The sequence below is a fragment of the Denticeps clupeoides genome, chromosome 4 (genome assembly GCF_900700375.1).
Source record: "Denticeps clupeoides chromosome 4, fDenClu1.1, whole genome shotgun sequence".
Classification (NCBI taxonomy): Eukaryota; Metazoa; Chordata; class Actinopteri; order Clupeiformes; family Denticipitidae; genus Denticeps; species Denticeps clupeoides.
In genome coordinates, this window is record NC_041710.1 from 9137187 (window position 1) to 9152286 (window position 15100).

Here is a 15100-nt window from a genome sequence, read left to right on the forward strand (position 1 = left end):
GGGAAGACATCGGGCACCTCAGTGGCCTTGGTAGTACAGGATTTGAACCCTCAACCCACCACGCCACCACTTTACTAATAGTATACTTTAATGTACTTAAAGCGCAAGTTATTTATAGTTAACACCATGGCTTTCTGTGAAGTAATTATGATTGTAAGTGCAAAAAAGTTTTATTCTGGGGATGAACGACTCTGTTTTGTGTCTGTTTTGTGTTGTTTTTTTTGTTTGTCAGGCCGGAGATGGTCCCGACTGAAAACCCCAGAGGGAGTAGAGTAGTAATGTAGTAAGGTAGTAAAGTAAAGATCCCCGGGTGTCCTCATTACGGAAAGCTAGGTGGTTATGTTCGCGTCATCCGGCGCAAAACTTTTTGCATGTCAGTTATGCGGACAACCAAAAGACATTTGATCCCCAGTGGTGACCCCTAACATGAGCAGAAAAAAAAGATTATTGTCATGATATGTCAATTCAGCTGTCTGTGGAAAACACAGAAACACCTATTTCTGTAGGACACACAGTGATGAGCGAATGATGATGGTAGTAGCCTAGTGGGTAACACACTCGCCTATGAACCAGAAGACCCGGGTTCGAATCCCACTTTCTACCATTGTGTCCCTGAGCAAGACACTTAAATTGCTCCAGGGAGACTGTCCCTGTAATACTGATTGTAAGTCGCTCTGGATAAGGGCGTCTGATAAATGCTGTAAATGTAAATGTAAATGATGAAGAGGAGCTGTCTGTGGTGCTGACCTGCAGAAGTTCATCCGACTGCCTGGTTCACAATTCAGGATGGGTGACCCCTGCTGGTAAAAAATGGAAATGCGAACTGATCCTGTCACTAAATGTAAAAATGCTGAAAGAACCTGGCCTAATACACCCTAATACATGCATAATCAGGAAAAACCAGGAAATGAAAATACACATGAAAAAATACATTAAGTAGTATTAATTAGGACACAGGTGACTGTCTCAGAGTGAGACATTTCTTCAGTTGAGTTGATGTAGGGTAGTAGGTCACGAGAGAGAGCATAAAGCTCTCTTACTCACACTGCACTGTTCTACATGAGGACTAATAATTCATCTAAAAGAAGCCTTTCTGCCAAAGTCAAGTCTTATATTAGCCATGTTTTATGATACATGAACACCATGTTTTTCATGGTTGTACATAAAAATTTCCTGCAATCAGACTGTCGTGAATTTTACGGAAATGTACTTTATGGGAATTTGTGTCTGAGAGCAACGTGAACGTATGGACTGGTCAAGTCTTTAACTCAAAATTCTCTCTGGTAAGACTGTTGTTATGCATTTGTGTTGTGTTGTGTACTTCAGATTATTGTGGGTGCTTTTTGACACTCGGTCTACTGTAGTGTGAATGCGGTTGCTTCCAATAAGATCCTATTTGGAAGTGGCACTAAACTTACTGTAAAATCAAGTAAGTTATATCATTCACCTCTTCCCTTTAATGCTTTAATCTTAAACTTATTCAAATCTTCATTCTTCAAAAATATTTGTATTATTTAAAAACTCCAATTATTCTTAACATTTCATTCAATGCACTGTTTGCTCCAAATTCAGTTTTATCTGATGATTTGAATTTTAACTGTGCATTTTCAATTTATGTAATCAGATTAGATTTATTAGATTTATGTGATCAGATCAGACCTAAAAGACTGAAAATGAGATAGTATTTATTGCTGCATGAAGAGCCTATTGCAGTGAGGTAATCGTATAGTTTTATTGCCATAGTTATGTATTTGACTGCTAAATATAAAGCACAGACAACACAGTTATATTAGAGTTTGTCTAAGAAGAGGGCGTTGCTTGACGACATGCAGTATTTGATGTGCTGGTTATTGCTGTGTGATTACTGGTGCAGCTGACAAGATCGTATTTGGCAGCGGCACAAAAGTGATTGTAGGACCCAGTAAGTTGTATATTTATTGATTTCATTCATTATTAGTAATCCCTTAAACCACTAGACTAACATCGTAGTTTACTAGATATATTCAATTGATGTAGCTATGTAAACAACTATGATTGTCTTGTTTAAGAATCATTTATTAATGATTAACAGGTTTATAAATAGTCTTTTGAAACAGCCATTTTGCTATGAATAAATATTGCTTTCAATTTTCTAAAGAAGTGACTACAAACAACCAAGAAGTAAAACAAATCTATTGAGGCTTTTTATAGTTTGGTACCAACAAAAGTCACACTGCCTTTCTATTTTTCATATTTACGTTTTTGTGAATAGAAAATCATATTGGACATTGCAAGTGGCAATGTGTAACTACATTATGGCAAAAAATCCTTATTTTTGTGTTTTCAGTATATAATATTAAGTGTACTCCAAAGGAACATTGATAGAGATTGTTTGGAAAAAACGCTAACCTGGAAAGCACTGACAAGAGACATTTTTGACATGACGTGTGGCTCAGTGTGACTGAGAGGCAGTGGGAATCAGATCATATTTGGGAGTGGAAATAAACTAGATGTGGAATCACGTAAGTAAAAAAAAATTAGTCCGACCAAAATGTATAAAGCCTCATATCAATGATATGGGATATTTATGTCATGTATCCAGCATGGCGTGAACGTTTTGATGCAGTGTTTGTCTTAGTGTGACTGGAGGTGCAACTTATAACAAGATTATGTTTGGGAGTTGCACTAGGGTGACTGTAGACTCAAGTAAGATTTTTTTTTTTCTTTTTGATTTTTACATTTTGATTTTCTCTTTATTAAGAGCTAAAATTCAGTGAATGATCTGTTGATGAAATTCTCCACTCTTTCGTGGTAAAATTAATTATTTAAGATTGAAGTTTGCCCTGCACTGCTGTATGGCAGAAGTGTTTGGCAGAGAAATTTTTGCTGTGGTGTACAACTCAGTGTGACATGGGGCAGCAGTGGCGATAAACTCATATTCGGAAGCAGCACAAAACTGACCGTGGAGTCCCGTAAGTTCCGCAGGTTTTCAATATTTGGGCAAATTATATAGGACAATATCACTTTTATGATGTTAAGACATAGATTACCCGTTTCACAACATAACATACGTGTGTACAATTTGGAATAATTATTTCTCATAACAAAATGTACATATTCCATTATGAGAACATTGAAAGGGAATGTGCATGAGAGGCTAGGATTACAGTGAGGTTTTTGGCTAATATGGAATTTTTACTTTCTGTCTGCATTATTCAGTGTTGTGGTTTTCCTGTGGGATGAAGCAGATTGTATAGAGCAATATGTAATATGGGGTTCACAGGTTACAAGATCGTGTGTTGAAGTGGCACTAACCTGCTTAAGTTTGACACTCATCAGTTCAGGCACTATAAGTACGATGCGGTAAGGTCGTTTACATTAAAATGATTTTAACTGATCACTCCTTACAGTGCTATACAGTGATGTTGTGTAGTGCAGATCTTGGCATGGTGTTCCTCTCAGTGCGACTGCTAGTTCAGGATACAAGATTGTGTTTGGAAGTGGTACTTTACTGACCGTCCATTCAAGTAAGTTTCTTTTGAAAAATATGTGAACATGTTTAAAATGTTAAATATTGATGTGCATCAGTGTTTTTGGAAGTTTCATTGTGTTGTTAACATGGAAAGAGCGTCCCGCTGTTATCGTGGTGAAGCGTCATGTTGTGTGAATGTTGGTGTTGCTGGTAAAATCCTCCTCAGCCAGGGAACCAATTTTCTTGTTTATTCACGTAAGTCAAGATGGAGTATCTTTTCTCTTTTATGGAAACGTTCACATCCAGAAGTAATGTTAAATGTTGACTCTTTTGTTTTATGAAAAGCATGAAGAAACAAAAATATGAATGATTGGATTTTGGGTTGCTGTGCATGGTCTGATTCAGATGAATAATTATTTCAACTGGAACAGCAGTCAGCACAATATTTAATATGGCGAGTTACTCAGAGTGATTGTTGATGGCACCTACAGAGCTGTGTTCGGAGGAGGTATTTGAATATAACTTCAGCTCATTTTTGGGTTTACTCTTGTGCTAGTTGTAAATATTTGGGATGGTGATCCCGACTGGTTTAAATGTCCATCATTATACATTGTGTCAAATCTTTTAATATTGGGTTGAGTAGGTTTAGGATGCAGAGAGGGTTTTTGTAATGCATTTAGATGCTGTGTGAATACAGGCTATGGGAATAAAATAATTTTTGGCCAAGGAACCAAACTCCAGATCCATTCCAGTAAGTGTTGATTTAAAGTTTTGAAAACTATAATTTACAAACGGGCTTTCATCTGCATAAACAGATATAAGTAAAAAAATCACTGACTGCCCGCCAACGTTCTCCAGAAAGATGTTTATATGTTTGTAGGTATTTCAATGTGTTGATTTCACTTGATTTCTTGATTACTTGATTTCAGTCAGTTATTTCTTCAGTCCATTGCACTCGATGTTTTTACATGTTCGTATGTATGCAGTTATAGACTAACATTCAAGTAAGGATTCTCGATGATTTATTCATTTATTTGTTTGCTCAGAGACACTGCAGAAATGTTCCTACTTCAACACAATCTAATTAGTGAGTTTCAATAAGGATTTTGGCAACTTGCGTGACTAGCTGTTCTTGACATGCCATGCAGTACAGTGTGACTTCAAGTGGAGGAGGTTACAAGATGATATTTGGAAGTGGCACTAAAGTATTCATACAGTCCAGTAAGTGCTATGTCTTGTGACTTTCTTTCTTTCATTAAATTTGTATAAATAAAATGTTGAAACTAGTGAACTTATAAACATACTTCAAAATAAAAAGAGGAATAGAAAAATAATCAAACCAATACATTCTTGTACGTCTCATCATTGTTGAGGAAGGAGGTCTTTGCATAGTTTTGATTGACTGAAGATTGGAACTGTAATATGAGTTTGCCAGTAAAGTTCGGAGGAGCAGAATTTTGCATGGTATGGTGTTCAGTGTGTCTCTGAGTGGAGCTGCATATAGGCTTATATTTGGAAGTGCCACTAAACTGACTGTGGAACCAAGTAAGTCTGACATTTTTGTGTTGTGTTGTAAAATGAAAACTCAAGTGTGGATACAAGTGTGCCTGAGCTGTATGTAAAATATTCAGTCATTAAAACTGTCTTACATGTAAAAAATGATGAAGTATAATGTGTAATAATGCATTATGGTTAGATAAGAGCTGCCTTTAATAGTGTGATGGTACAGCAGTATTTGATGTGGCTTGTAGTTCAGTGTGAATGCTGGAGCAGGCAATAAGATAGTATTCGGCGTTGGCACTAAGCTGATTGTAAATTCACGTAAGTTTCACCCTTAAATGAAAAACTATCATTGTGTAAATATTTTCCCATGCAGATTTTTTACATTTATCGATGTGATAGAGGTGGGAATTAATCATTTGATCTACACTGACTGTGAACTTCTGTTGGTGAAGTATTTTGCACAGCTTGTATCTAAGTGTGGATCTTGCTGTGAACAACAAAATCATATTTGGAGGTGGCGCTATGTTGATTGTAACCTCAAGTAAGTTTAAATATTTAGTATTTTGTAACCTTAGCAGGTAAATCTGAAATCAGTTTATTATAGGTGGGATGACAAATGAGAAATAGTGATGCTATCACGGCACAATATTTGACATGGTATTTGTCAAGGTGTGTCTGATAGTTCAGGAGGTTACAAGATCCTATTTGGGGCAGGCACGGAACTTACAGTGGAATCAAGTAAGTTCACAATTTTATTATGTTACCATTTATACAACAAGACAAAATCAACATCTGTTGCAGCGATACTTTCTCTGACAAAAGTGCCTCTGTCCACTAATTTTACAATGTATGGCAAACACATAAAATATTGTATACGAAACTCATTTAGAGAGGGGGTATTTGTTATGGGTTTTGTGTTGGTGTGACTAGAACTGGCACTAACAATATCATTTTTGCCAGAGGCACGACTCTTATTGTTGAACCACGTAAGTACTATCAACTCTACAATAATTTCTAGAGTATTGCGCATTAGAGGTTATACATCAGTGTGAAATGTGACATGTATGCTTTCGGCTATAATAAGACTGTGACTTGCTATTGTTAAAGAACTAGTATATTTAAGATAAATCATCACATATGTGTTCAGTAGCAAGAACTGATCATGTAAAGACCAGCAATATTTATTAAACTAAAAACCACATGATGATGGCCAGTAGTGCATTGAGCAGTTTTTGTTGAGGCATGTAGTTCAGTGTGACTGGGACTGGAGGGAATTTTAAGGTCATATTTGGGACTGGCACAAGATTGACTGTGGGATCAAGTAAGTCTGTGTTAAGTCAATATAATTAACATTTAACAATCAAACATGATGATATCAGTCAGTAAATGTATTCTTGAAGAGAGAACAAGTTCCCATTAACTCCTCTCTGGAAATAGTATTTGATATTGACTGTAGCTCAGTGTGACTACAGGGCTTGACAAGATTATATTTGGGACTGGAACCAAGTTGATTGTTCAGCCACGTAAGTTTTGAAGTGACTCTTAAAAACCCAAAAAATTAAGTTATTCTTAAATATATTTTCTCATTATAGTTAAGTAAATGCAGTAGAATTGTGGAACTTCTCCATTGTTGCATAGAATTGCAGTGTGAATACATTTGGTGCAGACAAAGGAACTGTGGAGTGAAATAATTTGAAATGGTGTGAAAACCCCAGTGAATAGGGTTAAATACTAATGTTTATGACACAAACTAATGAACAGTTATATGCAGTATTATTTGAATGAGCAGTATTGTGTGATACTGTGTATTATTCAGGGTGACTAGAGTTGGAACTGAAAAGATCATATTTTACTGATCAGTGCATTTTGTGGACGTCACTCTGGGTCTCACTGCTTCACATTTTTATCCTTCTGGTAGGATGAGTAGTTCCATGTGTAATGCATTTCAGTTTTATGAATGTAGGAAAACACAGTGTGAATAACGCAAGGGACAAAATAATCTTTGGCCATGGTACTCATCTGTATGTAGAGGCAGGTGAGTTGATCTCTGTGATTTTTTTTATTTTTATTTTGTAATTGGGTGGATGCGGTGTAGGTACAGTGCGGTCGAGTTTCTGGTTTATCCAGACTGCTGATCTGATAGAAGAGTATTTGATATGGTCTGTAGCTCAGTGTGAATTTCGGTGGCAACAGCAAACTCCTGTTTGGGAGCGGCACCACGGTGATTGTGAACTCAAGTAAGTGTTCAGATAAAAACACATGGTCAAAAATGTGTATTTTAATATTTTAATTTTAAGTACCCAAGCAAATAAACAACATGCAAAATCATAATTATATAATGGACTGTTATACTGGAATATAAAAAGAATCCTGGCCTTAAATAAAATGTAAAAAATCTTTAGAAATATGTAAACAATATTTTGAATGTATGATATTTCTATATTCCATTATTTTCTATTCCTATGATCCAGAAGTCCACAATGGTGTAGTTCTAAGACGAATATTTGACAGGGTATATACAGCAGTGTGACTGCAGGTTCAGGAAGCTACAGAATCATATTTGGACATGGCTTGAAGCTGATTGTTAAGTCAAGTAAGTTTTTATTTATTTGACATTTGGAAATCCCTTTTCATGTTACTATCAGAACACAAGGCAGATAAAAGGGGGATGTAAAAGGGTTATCCCTTAGTGTGACTAGAGGTGGAGTTGACAAGATCACATTTGGAAAAGGCACTAAAATGATTGTGGAGTCAAGTAAGTTCTATTAATTAATAGTTTACTTTATAGAAAAAGTGCAGGAATGAACAACAACAATAATATATTTTTTTCTAAATAAAAAAAATGAATGAAAACAGTAGCTCACAATTATTAGATAAAATTCCTGAATTCATGAATTAATATTTTCAAAAAATTATTAACACATGCTTATTTCATACTCTTGATGACATAAAAATGACACACAGTTGTAAAGGTTTGTAGTATTTGATGTAGTGCGTACAGTTGTGTGACTACTGGTGCAGGGAACTATAAGCTCATGTTTGGAAGTGGCTCTAAGCTGATTGTTGAAGCAAGTAAGTAAGTTATATTTCCCTGAATATTAGCATATATTAATTGTGAAAACAGCTACAGAATTCAATAATGTTATTAGGATAAACATTACTACACCAATTCGGTATTAGCTGAAATTGTTAATCAGGACAAGTGACTAAATGCTGAATCATATATTGAAATGTCTAAAGTTGAAAAATTAGACCACAAAGATTCATGATAAGTTCATGGTTCATGGTTCAATGAACCATTATTAGTTCATGGCAAATAATCTTAAACTAATTATTTGAATTTAAAATGGTAGTATTTGAGCTGGTGTTCATCGTAGTGTGACTACTGGTACAGGGAGCCTCAAGATCATATTTGGAAGTGGCTCCAAGCTAATTGTTATATCAAGTAAGTTTGATGTTTTAAAAATGTAATTACAAAGATTCAAAATCTCACATTCTTTATTGAATTCTGCTTGATAGCTTCAGAGACAGTTCTGAACAGAATATGAAAAGTACTTAGTAACAATCAGATTTGAATGAGAGTGAATTAATTTGAGTGTATTTGGTGTGGTGTTCAGCATAGTGTGATGTATGCTGGTGCCAACAAAATCATTTTTGCTAGTGGTACAAAGTTGATTGTAAATGGCCGTAAGTATTACATTTATTTTAACTTATTCTTGTCTTCTAAAAAGTTTCAAATAAGCATCATAAACCTGTTTTATTTAGCAATGATTGATTTTAGTCAAGAGTATTGTCTCACACTAGTTTATCTTCTCACTATATAAAACCAAGTACATTTATATAAACTACCTATTTGTTGAGCTCTACGTTTATGTTAGAAGCAACTTTCTAAATGTAGTATTTGGCAAGGTGCATAGAGCAGTGTGACTACAGCTGGAAACTATAAATTCATATTTGGAAGAGGAATTGAAGTGATTATTGAATCAAGTAAGTTTATTGTTAAATGGGATTTAGAAATAGGGATACTTTTGGGTAATTGAAATACAAAAAAAACAATATCTCAATATGCTCAAATGTAATGAATAGATCAAAAAAGTGGAGCAGGATAGTAAAAAAAATGTAGATGAATATATGATGTAGAATAATAACATGGCCATTCCTTGGGTAGAACAGTATTTGATATGGTAAGAATCTCAGTGTGAATACTGGAAACTACAAACTCACATTTGGAAAAGGCACCAAGGTCATTGTGGAATCAAGTAAGTTTGAATTAAATTGAATTGATAAAAAAAACTTGATAAGGGATTTTGCACTTCTTTTTAACTGTAACTTACCTGTGACAACTCTTTTAAGATATAGGCAGGAATTCATAATATATTTTTAGAATATATCAGTTTAAATTACAGTTGACACACTCCATAATCACTACTCATGCATGTATATTAAAATGTATATTACCTTTACAATCTTGTTAACTTCTATATCTCTTATATTATACTGAGACATAATTTCTAAATTCATACATTCATAAAAAAATCTAGAAATATGTGATACATTCATTCATATTTCAGTTAATATTTAAAATATTTTAACTTTAGTTCATGCATTCATCTATGTGACTGAGTTCAATGTGTGGCTGAAGTCACTGTGTGAGAACAAGTGCAGACAAAATCATTTTTGGAAGTGGAACACAACTCCATGTAGAAGCAGGTACGTGTAAATTATTATTAGCTATCAAAAGAAAGAAGATATAAAAACAAATAATTATCAAAGCAATTGTTATCTAACCTCTAATATTAGCATTTATGAAAAAGTCATTAAACAATGTGTAATGCAAGGACACATTTTTCCTGGTATTCTCAACTGCTCATGATATCTACATTTAGTTTGCACTGTAATTAATCTAATTGAGTACATATGTAAGTTTGTGCAATATGGTGCAACATTGTGTGAAGGCTGACAGCATTGGAAAGTTAGTTTTTGGTCATGGAACAAAACTCTTAGTCCATGCAAGTAAGTAAAATATTTAAAACTACTGTTCAGTTTTGGGTCATTTTGCTGATGCTGCAAATGACTGGTTGCTGGAAATGTCTGCTAATGATGCAATATCTGGAACTTAATCAGAAATAATTCAGTATTTGCCGTGGTGTGTAGCTCAGTGTGAATACTGGAGGCTATGAGAAGATTATATTTGGAAAGGGAACCAGACTGATTAAGTTTAAGTTTAATGACTTTTGACATAAAATCTTTCAATAAAAAGCAAGAATATTATACAAAACTAACATACGCTGTATAAATGGTGTTAAGCAAACAAAAAATTACTAGCACAACAATTGGCTTCTTTATCTTAAAAACATTTTCAACCCAGATTTTCTATATGCTAATGTTTTTCATTAAAAAAGTTGCAAAGCTTTAACTCAAGTTCAGGCACTGAGGTTTCATACAGTGTGTATACTGGTTACAAACTGATCTTTGGTAACGGAACCAAACTTCTCATTCAACCCAGTAAGTTGACAATTTACGGCTTGTGGTTTATATTTGCATGTATAAATGCTATATACTATTCCTGATGGTAGAACGGCGTAGATGGGCTTAGGAATACTATGAATGCTGTGGATCCTGGAATTAAGCGAGCCATATGATTATTACTATTCTGTAATGGATTTCAGATCAGTCATACTAATTTTGAATTTCTTGTTTAAAAAGTAAAATTGTGACTGAGGGCCAATCACTGGTGTTTATGTTGCGAGGTGTGGAACTGTGTGAATACTGGTGGACTGGGGAAACTGACTTTTGGTCATGGAACCAAACTTACTATTCTTTCAAGTAAGTGAGAAAAACATGAAACATACTAATGAGTTTATATTATATTTCATAAAGTTATAAAACATTTAATAAAGTAGCTGGTCAGACAAGATGCTTGTGATGAATATAGAAGAAATTAGAATGCAATATATTTACATATTTTTTATGTAATATATATGTGTATATATAAAAGATCAAGTGTACTGCAAACACAGGAAAAGCGGCAGTGTTTATGTAGTGATGTATTGTATTGTGTGGAGACTAGTGGTTTTGGAAAACTGATCTTTGGTCATGGCACCAAACTCACCATTCAAATGAGTAAGTGTGAATTTTACATCTAATTATTTACCCCCAAAATTTAATGAATACATAAATGCCCGCGATTTTTAACAATGTATTAGTATTTTAGAAAGGTACACCACTGGTGATTTGAAGTTTTAACAAGGGGCATACAGTGGCTCTGAGATCAGTAGTAATTACATGTTATTCAGTAATTACATGTTAGAAATGCGGTATATACATGGTGTGTCTGGAGCCACTAATGCATGTTAACTGCTTAATGAATACTTCATTCTCAGCAGTTTACACAGTTACATCACTATGGCACAAAGTCATCAATGCAAAGTGCAACATTTCACACAATGTGACTGATAATATAATCTGTGGTGAAAACACATGACATAATAAAAATGACATGTGCTGGAGTTTCTGTAGTGAAGTTTAGTTCGGTGTGAATCCTGGGACTGCTGGGAAACTGCTGGTTGCCAGGGGAACCAAACTTACAGTTCAAACACGTAAGTGAAATCGCAGCAATTCAATGTAAACAATTACAACAATAACTGAGAGCTTTTGGAGTTAAGCTTTTAAGTTAAGAGCAGTTAGCAGTTTTCCCCATTGTTGAGGTTTAGACCCCAGTGTGTCACACTGTGTGAATAATGCTGGCACTAAAATCATTTTTGGGAAAGGCACTTGGCTGGTAGTACAAACTGGTAGGTGTGATACTTTCTCAAAATGTACTTAGAGGAATTAATGAGTATCTGAAAAAAAATTGATTGCTTGCTGGCACTGATCTTTACAAAATACATGTTATATACTAAGCTACTTGTATACAGCTATGTTTAAATGGAATTAAAATCCCTTTTTACCCAATTAAAAAATAGTGGAATCTGGAAAATCTGTTCAACTTTAGTAGTAATATCAGATTAGTGTCATAAGACCTTAATAAGTCACACTGAATAAAGTTTGCAGCATGGTGAGAATGGCATATACTTGATGTATTTGCCGTGGCCTGTAGCTCAGTGTGACTCAGGGAGGCTACCAGAAGATTATATTTGGAAGGGGAACCCGACTGATTGTAGAGTCACGTAAGTTTTTTACACAATTATTATTGAACACCAAAACCTGTGTAAGAGCTATAGGTAATAGATAACGTAATTATCTAATTAAACTCAGTTAAGATCCTATGCAGTGTTTTTGCTGCTGGCAAATTAATCTTTGGCCACGGAAACAAACTTTTAATTCAACCTAGTAAGTAGACAATCTATGATTTAAATTTTTAACTCCTTTGCAATTAAATCAAGGTTTTTATTTTTAACATTTCATTGCTTTTATCACTTAGACAGAATTTCTTTCAAGGGTTATAGCATCTTCTGTGTACAATATGTTTCTATTCCCATAGGTGATAGTATTCTGTAATGGATATCAGATCACAGTTACACAGGGATTCTGCAGAAATTGGTTTAAAAACTCTCTAATTTGTTAAAATGTAAACTGGTGGCTGACAAGCAGGACAACCACTGGTGTTTCTGTAGTCAAGTGTAGAACTGTGTGAATACTGGTGGGGTGGGGAAAATTATTTTTGGTCATGGAACCAAACTTACCATCCATGCAAGTAAGTAAAAAATCAATAAACACATAATCCTGAATTTAATCATGTTATAAAAGTTCAACAATATTTAATGCATCAGCTGGTGAGATAAGATGCTTGTCACAGAAAAATTTTAATGAAAAGTTGTATTAATCAAAAAGAGCTTTACTTTGGAAATTCTAAACGCATGAGAAGCTGCGCTGTTTATGTAGTGAGGCGTGTTAGTGTGTGGATGCTAGTGGTGTTAGGAAACTGCTGTTTGGCAGTGGAACAAAACTAATTGTGCAGACACGTAAGTCAGAATTTAATCAATCAATCGATTGGTAGTAATTAGAAATATAATCCTTTAAGGTGACATGTTAGCAGTGCTGTGGTTTCGGCACCAGTGTGTGGCACTGTGTGAATAATGTTGGCACTAAAATTGTTTTTGGGAAAGGCACTCAGCTCATAGTACAAACTGGTAAGTCTAATTAATATTTTTCAAAATTAACATTTACTTTCAAGCTATTGCTATTGCTAAATATCATTCATTGCTGGCTGGCAGTGAGCTTTAAAGACAAGCCTGTAATAGAGTCCAATTGGTGAATACAATTTGCAGAATTTACCCTGTATGTATTTTTGATTTCTATTAAAAATTACACTTCTCACCTAAACAAAAAAGATTTATCTGTGGAAAAACATTATTTTAGTTATCATGACATAAATTTCATTGAATGTACCCATTAAATTGAACAAAAATGATTTTTGTTAGATATCATAATGATAACTGACAATATATCGGATAAATAAAAAGGGTTTGGGCCCTTCAAAGCATTCATTATGGTTGTAGAGTTAATGTAGTGACATCTTGTGCTGTGTGAATGTGGGGAACAAACTTATCTTTGCCCATGGAACAAAACTAATCATTCACGCAAGTAAGTCCTCAAATCGTATTATTAAGACTTAATTATTGTCTGTGTTTAAATGTTACTGGTAGTAATGAGCACAGTGGAGAGCTTTAGAGACCTGCTTATCACACTGTGTGAATGACAATAGAAGGATCATTTTTGGGAAGGGCACTAAGCTTATTGTACAAAATGGTATGTCTGAATTTTTTTGTTATGCTTTTAGAAGAAAGTTACTCTTAATGAATTTTAACAGGTTATGTTGTGTGCAATTTATGTTAGCAAAATGTGAAATTTACAATATTACTTCATACTACTACTTCTTTTATTAATACAGATATCAAAAACCCAATAACAATAATCATGCATTTGCAAAGAAATACTTGTGTATGCAATGAAATACTTTCTGTGTGCAATGCCTGTTGTTTTTGACACTGCATGTTGGGCAGTGTGACTAATCAGGGAGGATTCAAAATAATTTTTGGTCAAGGGACCAAAGTAACAGTGCAACCAGGCAAGTTTGTTTTTTAAATCGACATTTTAAATCCACATTGATCTATCTTATATTGTGACTGGGTATGGGGGAAAGCTAATTTTTGCTAAAGGGACAAAGGTTATTATCCAGCAAAGTAAGTAAACTTATGGCATTTATATATGAAGTGAATGAAACTTTAAAAAATTGGCAACACTAAATATGGGCAACTACATGTTGGTCCTGATTTTTCTGCAGCGAGTGATTAATAACTTTTAGCAATCAAATAGATCAGCAGAAATAAGAATCTGGCATCATGTAGATCATGCAGCCTGAGAAGAAGTATCTATGCAAATTAAACGGTTAACTGAGGAGCTGAGCTTGGATCCAAAACTATTTTATTATTAGTAACTGGGAGGACATGTTTTAGTACTTGTTAAAAGAAATGTTGCACAGAACAGCAAAAGCTACTCTTGTATTATGTGTCAGAATTTTTTAGTTTATTTATTCATAATCATACCAGACTCTAGTGCAGTTTGCTTGGTATTTGTCATGGGGTTTGGCTCAGTGTGACTAATCAAGGATATAAAATCTTTTTTGGTCAAGGGACCAAACTAACAGTTGAGCCAGGCAAGTAGGACTTTTTTATCTTACAATTAAGCCACCTTATTAAATATTCTAATATTCTAACAGTCTCTCTAAAATCCTCTATGTAACATTCGAAATAATTAGTTCAGCACTTACTTCTCTCAACTTCTTTCTAAAATCCTCTATATAATGAATGTGTTTAAAATATACAATTCATCTATTCTAATAAATATCTAAATATTCTTACTTGAAATTATGTTGAAATTAGGTTATGTATAACATGTGTATAACCTATAATAGAATAGGTTATCATATAAAACCATGATATGACTAATATTTGTATATTTTTGTGACTTTTTTAACCCTCAAAGGTTCACACAAAAACTAGAGCTGCTTTCAAATTAGTATAAAGAATTTAAATATGTAGCCCCATTAACGCACTGGGGTGTTATACAGTGTGACTGCTGGCTTTCAGGGAAAACTTATCTTTGGCCAAGGAACAAAGTTAATAGTTCATAAAAGTAAGTAGT

The 15100-nt window shown here is 34.2% G+C and overlaps 1 gene segment (V, D, J or C); it reads left to right on the plus strand.

Moving 5' to 3' along the window:
• Window positions 1–3697: 3697 nt before the first annotated feature.
• The window catches only part of LOC114789168 (T-cell receptor alpha chain C region-like), a 29172-nt gene continuing 17769 nt past the window's right edge, over window positions 3698–15100 (plus strand). Inside the window, 2 exon segments of the C gene segment in view lie at window positions 3698–3706; window positions 4600–4672. Coding sequence covers window positions 4633–4672 — 40 coding nt within the window.